This window comes from Sinohyriopsis cumingii, chromosome 1 (assembly GCF_028554795.1).
Source record: "Sinohyriopsis cumingii isolate HCF-2022 chromosome 1, ASM2855479v2, whole genome shotgun sequence".
In the NCBI taxonomy this organism is placed as follows: Eukaryota; Metazoa; Mollusca; class Bivalvia; order Unionida; family Unionidae; genus Sinohyriopsis; species Sinohyriopsis cumingii.
In genome coordinates this window covers 69,005,713-69,020,105 of record NC_142961.1, presented here as the reverse complement: position 1 = coordinate 69,020,105, position 14,393 = coordinate 69,005,713, and the positions used below count along the sequence as shown (strand labels likewise).

General features: G+C 37.5%; 1 protein-coding gene across 1 annotated transcript in view; it reads right to left on the bottom strand.

The window, feature by feature from the left end:
- The window catches only part of LOC149807072 (neo-calmodulin-like), a 30,544-nt gene extending 16,751 nt beyond the window's left edge, over positions 1-13,793 (bottom strand). Inside the window, exons 1-2 of the mRNA XM_089933641.1 lie at positions 13,646-13,793; positions 13,136-13,197 (exon numbers count right to left, since the gene is read on the bottom strand). Of these exons, the coding sequence (XP_089789767.1) occupies positions 13,136-13,197; positions 13,646-13,793 (210 nt within the window). The remainder of the gene's footprint in view (positions 1-13,135; positions 13,198-13,645) is intronic.
- Between the last annotated feature and the right edge of the window lie 600 nt (positions 13,794-14,393).

The following is a 14,393-nucleotide window of genomic DNA, read 5'->3' as shown; positions in this document are numbered from 1 at the left end:
AACATTTTGAAATAATTTAGATAAAAATCTAAATTTTAAAGTATAGGGTGGTGTTTTGTCAAGTTGACATCAGTTATAATGCTCAATTTTGAAAATTGTAATAAAATCAGCACTGTAAAAGCATGATGCAGGATTCAAATAGTTCAATTTAATTTTTTTTAAACCAAGTTAACAATAAGACAAAAATTAAAAACACGTTTACACATATTTTCTATATTGCATGTAAATTATTATTCAAATATGATATACAATTCGAACATAAACATACAACTAACATAAAATTGTATTCAACATTTTCACAAGCACAATAAATAATATCATTATTAAAAAAAACAGTTCTGTGTATTTATATATCAAATATGATTATAAATAATGTATCACTTCCATGCTGGTGTTTAGTTGGGAATGTTTTTAAAAAAAAATGTCCTCTTGAATTCGTTCATAATAACGACAATCTGCATCGTATGTGCCCAAAGCACAACGTCGAACCATTTCTCTGATAAAATTTCAGTGATTTTCTGTGTAATCTGTAAAATTCCTCTGCATTGTAATAAGAAAGGAACCGAGCGTTGTCTATGTTTGTGACCAGTGCAAAGTAAAAGCCCCGACTGAGAAAAATCTCAATAAACAATGATTATACATTAACTCGAAACGCAAAACAAATTCCCGGATGAAGAGCAACTGTTTGGAACCTTCGAGAAGTATTTACGTATAAAAGCATGTAGTCCTAGTATGGCCTTGACAAAAACCAATCATTTTACTCTAAGAATAACACAAAAGTAAAAAGTTGTTTACTTTTCTCACTAAATTTCTAAATCAAGGTCGAGAACTAGGTCAGCTTTAGGTGTTTACAACTGAAGAGTCAAGGTGAAACTATTTTCTGAAAAAATATCAAGTTCCTAGTAACACAACTACATTATTTTGACATCTAATGAAATTAAAAATAAACAGATTTTAAAACTTACAACCAATTAAATTAAATAAAATATAAGTTAAATTAAATACACGTAACAAAATTGAAAATTGGTTTACTTTGGTTCGAGCTAATCATAATGATAATAATAAATTTCATAAACAGAAATTAAGATAGTAAAAATTCATGAATATTTTCAATTAGCGTTTTAATTTTCTGATACTGTACAAACTGGTCTACGTAGAGCTGGGTAAAGTAGGTTTACAGTTCTCACGGTCACGTCCTAATAATGTTCTGGGCTTTTGCTGATGGTCGGGTTCAACTTCAGATTGTTTAACTAATTTGACATTTGATGAGATATACAGATCTAGATCTACGGAACAGTTTACAGCTACAACATACTACACCATTTATAAAACATTATAGCTACAATATGCATGTGGTAAAACTTCTAAAAGGTTTGCAGCATTTTGCACAAACATAATCTTTCAAGTCGTCGGGTGGTTTTCTGACTCGTGATAATCTTCTTAATGTTAAGTCGGATGTGAATATGTGTCACATGCATATCCACATTTCTTTAGATTCATTGTACCAAATGTGTGGTCGTCCGATGGTGGAACATGGGGAGAATTCTTGACTGTCGTGAAGAATTACGAATTTCTAGTGATCAGATAGTCTTCTCTTCTCGCTGTTATCATTGACCATGTTTTGTTGATGATTTCATACGGGTTGGGGTTAAATGGAGTTGACACCTTGTCTCGCTTTTTTTGCTTTGCTAGAACACTGTCTCCAAATTTGAAATCTGACTTCGCTTTTCGAGTTTGATCATCCTTTCCTTTGTGTCAGTATATGTTTCCCTAGTTTTGTTGTCTGATTTGATTTGCATACTTGGGAGTTAGTTCTCACTTTTCGTCCAAGTAGCATCTCGGCGGAATATTTGTTGGTTGTTGTATGATGTATCGCTCGGTAATTGCATATGAAATTGTACAGTTCTTGTTTCCAACTTTTATGTTCTGCATTAGCTGCTTTAATCGTTGTTCATATTGTCCTCATAAACCTTTCTGCATTGCCATTGGCCTGAGGCAATAAAGGTGTAATTTTCATATGCCATGTATTCTGCGAACATTGTAAACTCTTGTCCATTGAACGGAGGTCTATTATCTGTTTTTACAACTTCTGGTATCCCGAACATTGAAAATACCGTGTCAAGTTGCGGGATGACAGTATTCGCAGCTGTTGAGTTAATAATTTCAACGACTGGATACCTTTAGTAGTAATCGACAAGTACCATTAGGTATACTCCAGATGGAAGAGGGCCACTGAACTCCATGCTAATTTTGACACCAATGGTTGTCTGGTAGAACTGTCATTTTTAGTGGCTCCGTCATTTGCTTTGGCGTTGATGCAAGGCATGGTATACAACTTTGACAGAAATCCTCTTTGTCAATACTAGGAAACCATACTTTCTCACGAAGAAGTTGTTTTGTCTAGAATATGCCCTGATGGCCTTCGTGTGCTAGCTCTATCACCCTGTTTTGTAGCTCTTTTGGTATTACTAGTTTCCTGTCACATATTAGGACAACATGATTAGTAACTGGAACGATCGTGAGCTCATGTCTGAGGCTTTAAAAATGTTTCCAAACTTTTGTTTTGTTTGTATGAATCTTTCCAATTTGCAGACTCTGTCGATTTAATAACATGCCGAAGGTCCTGGTTGACTAAATCAGCCATCTTAATTTCTTCATCGGTCATAGCTTTGGGTACTGGTATAACGGTACTAATTATACAACCCAAGGTGAGTAGGATGATTGAGTGGTATTTCTGGAACACATTTTCAGGATGGGTCACCCTGATGCATAAAACGAGGTGGTCCTGGAAGACTTTTATTTAATGAAGTGGTCATTTTGATGCATAGAAAGGTGGTTTCTATAGCTGTATCCATACACCGCACAAAATGGGATGGTTCTAGATCACTTTTTTCAGTGGTATGTTTAAGCGGACGGATGGTTATGGTCCATGGGATGAAAGGTATCAAAAAAAAAGAAAGTTTTGGCTCAATGTGAGTAAAAATGTATTAGAGGTTACAGTATAGTATAAAATGATGGATGTTCGAGATACGTCATTATCTTATCTGCGACTGTGGAGAGAGTTTTGGTTGGGCACACCGTGTGTCACAGAGTCGTCACCTCTGTCCACAGCAGAGTTGATTGTGACAGTGAGGGTTAACAATAAGGATATACTGAAACGTTTTGATGAGGCTGTGGCGTTTGTAAATCATGATTTGAGTGAGATCCCTAAGATGATATTTTGTGAGGTGGACATAGATGAGTATGATGATGATTAGCGGAGGAGACAAGGTCACAGTCACCAGAGACCAGCGCAGAGATATAAGCGGCAGCCCCATATCCAGAATAAGTTTTGTCAGTTGCATAACCTGGTAACGAGAGCTTCGCTTCCAGGTCGTCAGTGTCACGAAATTGTGTATGAGTTATATTTATATGTATATGTTGTCAAAAATGTACTCGGGTTTCGTTGCCGCGTACAGCGTCACCCGAGAGTGGTATATTTTTTCGGCTCTAGTTATTTTGAAATCCTGAGCGAAACTCAGACCATGCTGCACGAACAAATTGCCTGCAGCGGGGAAACCTAAGTACCTAGCTGCGCATATCTGTCACAGATAGGGTACATATAGAGCAAATTCTCTATAACCAAATTACATTACGCCGAGTCTTGTCAGGAAGCTTACCCCTTTACGGAAGCAAATCTCCAGCTGTAGAGCTGCCTTATGCCATGCCTTGTATATGGTTTGATGTGGAGTCACCAGCTGTAGAGCTGCTTTATACATTCCTGCCATGCCTTATACATCGTTTGATGTGGAGTCACAGAACTCTGGGGGGTTTCGTGTGACGTATACGCTGTGTAATGGTGACGTTGGATCGGAAGAGTGGACTGGTTTTCTCGATGCGAGCGACCAGGGCTTCGCGACTATCGGGTCTGTGATGTGAGGGCTCTCGAGGGATCCTTCAACAGACTGAGAAGAGCGGACCATGCGTTGGTGCTTCTCTGGCCATTGACTAGAGCGCGTGGAACCGGAGTTACATCTTGGACGTCAAATGGGCGCCACGATAGTTATATATATAGTGTTCCATGTTATTTCCACTATTGCATCTCATAATTTCGTTCATTCCTATTGCTGTATCGGTATGTGAACGATCGATAGGTTCATAATTTCATTCATTCCTATTTCAATATCGGTTTACGGTCGATAGGTTCATAATTACATGCATTTCAAAATCGTTATTTGAACGATACATTCAAATTTACCTGTTTTTCAATATCGTTTTATGAAAGATACATTAAAATTTACATTCTTTTCTAAATCGTTATTTGAATGATACATTCAAATTCACATGCATTTCAATACCGTTGTATGAACGATACATTCAAGACTTTCTTTATATTGGGGTGTAGATCATATACTTTTATTTTGTTGATCGGTGATAGCACTTAATTCACGTTTGTTTGAAATTCCATTTGTTAAATTCATGTTTGAGTTTTTTCTCGTTGAGTCAATTGTTGTTGATAGTTCCATGTTAGGAACTTTATAATTTTCCTTTTCTTTTTATTTATAATGGTGTCAGATTTGTCAATATTTAAACTGCGTTTATAAATAAACATCTTGTAAACGCAGTTGCTTTAGGTGTCTTCCCTAATCCAGTCCCAACCTGGCTTCATCCTGTGACAGTCAGAAATGTATCAAATATGATTATGTGTTTAAGCGTATTTTTGAGGTGGTGGGACCTTCAAAGCATGCAGCGAAGTATCAACCAGTCTCTGTTAAAAGGTGTCAGCAGGTTATGATAAAATTATATCGGAGACATTACTGCCTCATATGCTTAGCTCCATAGGGATATCAACTCCAGCGTCGGAATCTATGAGTTAAAGGTGTCAGGATAATCCAACCAGTTGACGAGAGATTTTTTTACCTTTGGTTGAAAGAACCTTTTCGATCATGAACACGTCTTGGTTGGTTTCCTGTAATTCTTGCTCGTAAAAACAAACTTCGATGGGTTGTAATGGGTATCTTTAAGCATGTACGTGACCGACATTGTTTTCTTGACTATATCCACCACAAAGACTTCCTAGGTCCAGTTTAGTGTGTATCCTTTCTTGAATGTGACTTTTTGTCTGCTGATTCCTCCGCGGTCATCTCCCTTAAATGTATATCTAAACATAAGGCGTCCGCGACCTCCTGTTTTCGACCATAGTCACCCTGTGGGGTTACTAATTAAGCTTCTGCTAGAGACATTATAATGCTTCGAAGCCATGCTTGAATATACGTGTCAACGACCTATGGTAAAAATATAAATATATGTTGGTGTTATTGCTGGTGAATCATTTCCACGTGCGATTTTTTAGAGTCTCCCACGTGTAGTTCCAGGAAGATGAAGTCCTCTTCCAGTACCTAGTAATCCTGGAAGAAGAGTTTCAGCGATACCAGCTAATAGTGGTGCGATAAATCCTCCTTGTTTTGAAAATGGTGACGCAGACAATTTGAGAACAAGACCTTTGTGAGCAGCGGCATGCTTCATCCCCGAGGTGGCCTGTCTGTGAGTCAGCATAAGCGTATCAGGTCTTGTTAATGCTGCTGATCTAAGTTAAATGAATATCGGTCTCTTATGCTGAGATGCCGTAGCAATATTGTTTCTGTTGCGTGGACAGCGTTACGTTTACTAGTACGTACGACTTTGTTTTACTATATTGTACATCAGATGCTAGTATTTATTACGTCTCATATTACCATAGCCAGCAGATGAGGTGATGATAGCACGTTTTGACGCTTTCCGTCTCGGGAAACAAAATTTCCCATGACTAGTTTTTGTGTTGCTCCAGTAACAGCTCCATAAGCTGCAGCAAGATCCAGTGAAAGCAATACCGACCATAATGAATTAGTTGCCAATATTTTGACAAATGGGACTATAGCGCTGGAAATAGACTCCCCGCAGATGTTTTCTCGTCCAGTCTTTTTAGCAGCTCGCTTTTTGCTCTGGCGACTTTGTCGCTGACTGTGTTGCTGGGGCATTTTGATATATAATATTTCTTAGACAATTGATCGCTGTATACACAATGACGTTCATTTTTCCATTAAGCACGTCCAACGCCATAAATCACGGATGTCTCTAACGAATATCAGACATAATCCGCACCAGGATTAGCAATAGTCCACCCGATCTCGATAACCTCCATGAACATCAGGTACACACGTGAATACTTTCTCAAAGCTGCAACAACATTACGCTCCAGTTCTCATTCTGGATATTGTCTGGAATTGATACGAATATGAAAACGAGATGAACTTATATGATCGAATATGTGTTTGTTTCCAGTTTGATTTTCACACCGTGCTGATAACTGAAAGGCCACACATTCATAATTGGGATGCTCGTTACCTGGATTCATGGCCACTCTCCACGCTTTGAGCGAATTGTTGCATATGCATTTGGTTTTGTTCAAAGTAAAGGGTTTTGGTAAAGCGAGTCGAGGTAGCTTCTAATTCGAGCATGTGAGCAGCCCAGCGTGTGATTTTAGGTTTCTGCAGCGCGAGCCACGTCACAATGAACTGACCGTTTGCTGGAGCTCCAGCCACACCCGTTCTGTACACGTACTTCTTTGGAGAATCTCTTTCTAATATCAGCGTATGCTTAACCCCTCTGAAGACCGTGGCAGCAAATTCTGTATTTGTGGTAAGTAGCTATTGATTTGTTCCATAGTCTGGTTATTCAGCTGGTATTGTGCTGATTTAAATAATGAACAACCATTGTTCTACAGCGTGATCTGGGCTTTAGCAGTATGATTTCCTCTTCCAACCAAATGCTGCATCTTTCCTCGAATCTCCAGAAAAACTTTTGTGGAAGTAAATCCTGATATTCCACATACACATATTCCGTCGTGAAATCGTCGACGAGAGGATCAACGTTCAGCCTCAAGTTATCGGAAGTAAATCTCTAATACATTTTGGTATACCATTGTCAGTTTGATAAAATTGGAGTGATAAAATCGTACTGTCCTACAACAGTTTTCCACTTTTAATCCTGAACTTGACATCATGTTATCAACTTCCGCAGGAGATATAGTCAGTGCTTTCACCTTCTTCTCAATATTTCATAAAATCTTTTGAGTTTCCCAGTGATGGAATCACAAGAGGACAGACCCACAGTCTGTGTAGGTTAACTAGGTGATGCTGACTCACGTGTATAATAGGTATTTTCTTTCAGACAAACCCACAGGCCTGCGTGATGTAGGAAGAGATAAGCCTATTTGTCGATCAATTCTTTTAATTAGTTTAGCTGCAGGCGGTGATCACTACGTTGCCTGTGTTTGATCTCGAACTTGTGGCCGGTGACGGAAGCTTCACTGTGAGTTTATCTCTGCCTGTGATTTTGATGCAGAGAGCGCTGAGAGTGGGATTGACACCATCGCAAAGTCTGAGTATAGTGCTGCCATACGACTTAAGATCAAGATGAATTTTGATTTGGTTATAAAATCTACGCAGATGGTGAATCTCCTGGGTCGATTTCCTGTTGTTTGGCTGATACCTCTGTGACGGGTTTGAGAAACTCCTGGGCGACTTCACGCTGAAGCACCTGCTGACCCACTTTATCAGTTGCTCGACGAAGTTTCCTCAATCTGCCGTGTACTGGTGATCTTTTTAAACGACACGGTGTTATACTATCGACGATAAATAATTTTACGGTGGAATGTAACGTTCATCAAAGCCTTTTCGATATCGTTCAGGCACAGTTTCAGCATCGCGATGAAACGTCAGAAAATCATGTTTAGAACTAGAAGTTGCAGGGTATTTCAAACCGCGTGATTAAAAAGTCATAAATCACTGTCACATACTGGACGTTATCTAGTTGCTGTTCACTTCCAATGCAACCTCCATTTCAAAGATCCCCATTTCATTATAGTCATAGCTCATAATTTACGAGAGTATGACAGACACTTTATTATCTAATGCGTTCAACCATATGTAGGTCAAATAGCTCCTAAAAACGGTGGGAAACAATCACATGCATCTATAATAACTTTGAAATGTACATGTCGTTCTCGATCGGACCCTTTCGATTGATTCATTGGTGTCAGCTTATGTTAGCATCTCTAGACAAACTCACTAGATCTGTCTGATCTTTATTCATCTCGACGAAACCAATCGAGAACAAATACATCTACTCAAACAAAGCAAGAATTTATCCTTACGAGTACATCGATAAGCTGCTCATGGTTTGAGGAAGCTTCTCTTCCAAACACAGACGCCTTTTATTCCTCACTCTACCTAGAATACTTCACCGACGAAGAATACTACCGAGCACTCGCGGTCTGGAAAACCATTGGTTGTCAGACTGTTGGCGATTACCACGTTGTGTATCTGAAAACGGACGTGCTGTTACTCGCAGACGTGTTTAAAAATGTCAGAGATACCTGCCAGAAGAATTATCAGCTGGATTCTTTTTGGTACAATTTGTCACCCGGTTTATCATGGGACGTCCTACTTAAAACACGTCAGGTGCAACTCAAGATTTTCACCCAGACATGTTAATACTTACAGAGCAGATGGTGCGAGTGGGAATTTTCGTCGTCACCAAAACAACATGCCATCGCCAACAACAAATGCATGTACAACTTCGATCCCAACAAACCTTCCACATATATCCTTTATCTTGACGCCAACAATCTCCACATGTTGATTTCACTGGAAATCGGGTGAACAGTTTAGGTAGGAACGTGCTGACGGTTATGTCGAGGACGTTGGCTATTTAGTCGAAGTCTACTTGACCTACTCATAACACTTACATGATTGACACAACGATTATCCCTTCTGCGCTAATCAATTATTAGTCTCCAATGAGATGCTCTCTCCGAAACAAATAGCTCAAAAAGACAAATTTGGTCTTGGAGACACCAAAGTATATAAAAACAAACTTATACCCAATGTCATGAACAAGACCAAGTACATAAGTCACTTCCGTTTACAAGATCAGACGCTGATAAAATTCATCTTGCACTCAAGGTTAATCAGGCTAAGTGGATGAAAAGTTACATTGACTTCAATACATAGAAACGAATCAAAGTTAACACGGACTTCAATAAAGATTTCTTCAAACTCATGAGTAGTGAAGGGGAATTGTTTAGCGTCAAGGGGGTTAAATGTTTAAAGGGGGTATATCGAGATTAGCGTCAATGGGAATTTAACGTGGGAAATTTTTAACATGGAGTGAATGGTATATTCAAATTGGCGTCAGCGGGGAAAAACCTAGAACGCTTGGCGGGACGGGACATAAAACTCGATAGACATAGATACATACATACATGCACATAAAAATCATTGACGAAGAGCAATGAGATCGAGTCCAAAAAAACATAGCTCAAGCTGGATAAACTAATTTACGGTGGAACCGCTGTACTCGATCTTACTAAAATGTTCATGCTCGATTTCCATTATGGATTTATTAAGTCGATGTACAGAGATCGAGTTAATCTGCTCATGACGGATACCTATTCAGTCATCTATGAGATTCAAGCAGAAGATATTTTACAAGGATATGTACGATCACCGAAAATACTGTGACCTCAATGATTATCCAAAGGATAACCCGTTTTACTATACAGATAATAAAAAGGTTATTGGAAAGTTCAAGGACGAAACCAACGGTGATATTATAGTCGAACTCATCGCACTCAGATAAAAAATGTACTGTTTCACAACAAACACAAGCGACTGAGTGACTACCCATGAATAAGTGGTAAAAAAACCCACTCCCACTCTTCTGCGTGTGAGTGACCCCCCCCCCCCCAACAAAGTAGTTCAGAACCCCGACTCAAACATACTACTAAGGTGGGCAGAGCTTAAGGAAAATTGTATTCAGAAATAAACAACATAAGTAGATATTATTGGTGCATTATGTAAGAGTTTTGTTTCTGTCAATCTTCAAAAAAATGTCGAGTCTCTTGGCAACATGTGAGATCATGTTAATTCATATCTAGATCATAGTTTGTATTTTTTTTAATGATTTTTAAAAAAAATGTCATACACATTATTCAAAATGCATCTGTTGTAACTGACAACTCGTAACCCTGTTTATTTCCTGCAGAGTTATTTCTTTTGAACCAGGTTTCATACAGAATTCTGAATGATAAATTCAAAGACTTTTCCCAAACTTTCAAAGACCATAAACATAGATTTCCAAGACCTATTTTCGGAAACAGTTTGTTTACAAGTTATGTTATCTGAGAAACAACGAATGCAAAATACTACAGTCTTGTTTAACGATGAAATTCAAACTTTAATTATTCAAAAGAAAGAAACCAGGAAAACTTGACCACATCTGAATCTAACAACCTTGGACAATTTTATTTGTGATTATGGAAAGAAATTAAAATGTGTGGGTTTATCTCAGTTTTCAAAGACATTTAAAGACCTCAGGGTAATCTACTTGATTTTCACAAACTTTCAAGACCTTGAAAATTCTACCTCATTTTCCCCAAACTGTCCAAGACCGACAGAAACCTGTCAATGCAATAGAGTACAAGGTCCTGTCCTTATCAAACTGGCAGTATATCATTGTTCTTTATGACAGTGTGTGACACGCATGCTGAGCTAGGATAGAAAGTATATTTATTTCACAAAACGTTAGCACTGAGGTCTATGGAAAAACAATTGGTGCCGTGATACCTAAGGCATTAACAGATATGAACTGAACACAAACTTCTGAAACTTCAGAATATTTACAGCACTGAGTTCCGGCCTTGGGATGTCGCGAAATGCAATCTGCTGTATTTGTTTTACCTGGTTTGTAAGCTACTTTGAAATTGTATGCTTGTAATCTCAATCGCCATCTCTCAATTGTTGCAGATGGTCGTGATTTTGGATCGTTGAAAATGATTTCCAGGGGCTTGTGGTCACTGATTAGCTTAAATGGATGATCAAACAGGTAAATATGAAAGTGCTCACGACTCCAAACGTTTGCTTCACGTTCCGTCTGTGAATACCTCGTTTCCACATCTGAAAGTGCTCTACTGGCGTAGGCAGTACTCTTTCCATTCTGAGTTAATAATGTGCCTGGACAGACAGGAATTGCATCTACAATTAAGTGTTTCAATATTATGATTGAAATACGCTATTATTGAGTCATTTGTTAAATCCTGTCTGAGTTTTTCAAATGATTTATCGCATTTTTCAGTCCATTCCCATAGTTGATTTTGCTTGGTTAAGGCTTGAAGAGGCGCAGTGATTGTGGAACAGTTTGGGATAAATCGTCAGACATAATTTGTAATGCCTAGGAAACTGCGTACTTCTGATATGTTTGATGGAATGCAGCAGGCGAAGTACAAACAAAATTACATTATATCCATTTCAAATAAAGAAGATACCTATATCCATAATTTCATTACTGCATGTACTATATAGTACATTTCTTTGGTTGATTTTATGCATACTATGCAATTCCTTTTGGACCATTTGTAAACCCATGTATGTGGAACACACAACAATATCCGTTAAAAATGGCCCGGAAATCTGATCAAAATTCAACGCTGAGATCAGTTTTCAACGACTGTGAAAATCAAAATTCAACGTTAAGAAATGACCCTGAGTCAACTTTCAACGTCAACAGCAGTCACGGCTGGATCAGAATTCAACGGGGTCAAAATTTAACACTACTCCGGTCCTGAATGTTATATCAGTAGTAACAGAAAAGTAGAAGCAATAATAACTGAATACTCACAAAGAAATATATATATATATATATATATATATATATATATATATATATATATACAAAAAACACGAAATGGACCTGGAATCGACCACCTGGCTGACAGCCTTAAGCAAGAGCAGCTGCTCAAGAAATACACGTCAGCTGAATGCTTTGTGTTAACATATCTTCAAAACTCTGTTCATTTGGTATTAAAACAGATGCTTCGACGTTTCTTTAAATTTTATTTTTATCTATATTTAATGGCAAATCAACATCATTCAGAAAATTAAAAAACAATGAAATGCTTTTAAGTTCCGACGCTTTTTTTGATCAATTTGATTAAAATGTCTTGCGCTGTTTTTGAAAATAAGTTAAGGTTGTTTCCTTCTATTTTTAGTAGCGGTGATAGCAGAACAGCTTTATTAGTTTAAAATGGAAAGGCCTTCTTACAAGGATGCTTTCTGTTTAACTGAGTGAGATTTGGATTTTTAACGTAGCTTTAACAAATTTCCAGTCATATCGCTACTATGTCTGCAGTGTGACAGTTTATAGTGATTTCTAGCACTGGGGCATCATTCCGCAGACATGATGTCCCACCCAGTCACATTATTCTGTCATCAGGTCGACCAGTCTTAACACTAACCTCTTAATGCTGAGCGCCAAGCGAGACAGCTGTTAGTACCATTTGTATAAGTCTTTGGTATGACTCGGCCGCGCATCGAACCCACGACATCCCGCATCCTAAGCGTACGCTTTAACCACTAGGCCACCGGTGTGGTTGATAAATTTAGTCACATTTGTTATGAATGGATTTTCGGAAAAGTCGCCTTAATTTTTCTTTATTTGTGGTAACTACGGCTATACTGGATCTTAGATAGATCGATACCATAGTTAAAATATAAAAGGCTTTTATGAAAGGATGTTTTATGTACAGTTTTGTCAATATCTAATGAACAGTTTTTTTAATATATAAATTGTTTCAAACATACTTTGTTTTTCTGTTTTTAGTAGTGGCAGCCATAGTGAACAGTGTACAGACGCCATTTGTATACATTTGGTCATATTCTATTTAGGAGTTTTTGAGATGTGATTTAAATGTTTTTCTTTTGTTGCTTCCGGTGGCCATATCTGATGCGGATCGGCATAATTTGTACAACCTTACTTAAAATTTAAGCATGAATTCTTTGTCAACTTTGGTTACTTTCCGTTTTACGCTTTTGTAAAGCTATTCAAAGGTTTTTCGTTTTAGTAATTCAACAATATTTGATTGAGGTTAGACTTAATTTGTCCTGCTTGCAGGGCTTTTATACAAGAGTGCTCTTTGTCTGATTTGGTTGAAATAGACCCAGTAGTGTTTGAGTAAATAAAAAAAGCAAATGGGGACGATATACGACGGATTCTGGTCTTAGCATACCCCCATCTGACCTGTTGTCAGGTGTCTTAATAAGGTACAAATATATTTTACCCCTTCTTCGGCAAGTTTCCTCATCAATAGAGTAAACTCATCTCTGTTCAACTTCCACGGTACTGAAAGAACACAACATAGAGAAATATTAATTTAAAGAGAGCCTAAAACATCTCTTTAAATTTAAAAATAATGGTACAATGGTAACAATGAAATTATATCTATAGAAAATGGACTTGCGTGCAAGGTAGTACATATGTACGTTCTTTTTCAAAAAGATACTATCCAGACTTTGTAGTCTCACCTAGGTTTAATCTGGTGTCGTATACCACCAGTTTGTGTACGTCATAACCTAACGTATACGTAGGTTAAAACTATAACAGTGTGTAAATGTATTAGCATTGACTCATTAATGATAATTTTAGCAATAACAGATTTGATCTGAGGAGAGCAAACTACAGTGACTCATATATTATAAAAAGAAATCTTTTGCAGTATACAGTAATTAATACAAGCAGAAAGTCATATATATAGTAAAGCTATTCTCGTACAAAGTCTTAAATTACTCACAGTTTTTGGGGTCTGGAAATTCGGTTGACATCACTTCGATTACATGGAATTTAAATATCTTCTGTCCATTTGTTCTGAGATGTTTCACAATGTCCATAACTCGAACTTTATTGTCCTCTCGAACTAAGTCCTCCCACGCCGACGCCATTTTTTCTGTGGAACAAAATTCAAATGAAATGCATACATACTGATATAAATTGAATGTTCTGTTGCTGTTGTTAATTTTGATGATTTTATCATCGTTCTAATTTTTGTCTCATCATTGTATTTTCTGGTCGTTTTGACTTTTTGGTTGTTGCTGCTGATGTTTATGTTGGTGTAGAACTAGATGAAGTAGTAGTGTTGTTTTTGTTGTTCCATATTTTAGTAGACATGGTCGTTGTGACTGTGGATGACGATGATGATGACGACGACGACAACGATGACGAAAATGATGATGGTGGTGATGATGATGACTGAGACAGTGATGATGATGATGATATCATTGCTATTACTAACAATATTTGATGTTGGAATGAAATAAATTTACTATAAATCAAATACTGGTATGTTTAATGAAAAATGACTATAAGGGAACAAGTCATGTTCCAAAAATAGTGGCCTAATGATTATTTAAACCATCGTTTTTGTCCGAGGCAAGTAAGCAACCACAATCCCATTATCCATTTTGTCTAAAATCACTTAGATTAACTTTAAAGGTTATGTTATATTCCACGATGCCTAATGTGCAGTCGCCGCTACACTCAAA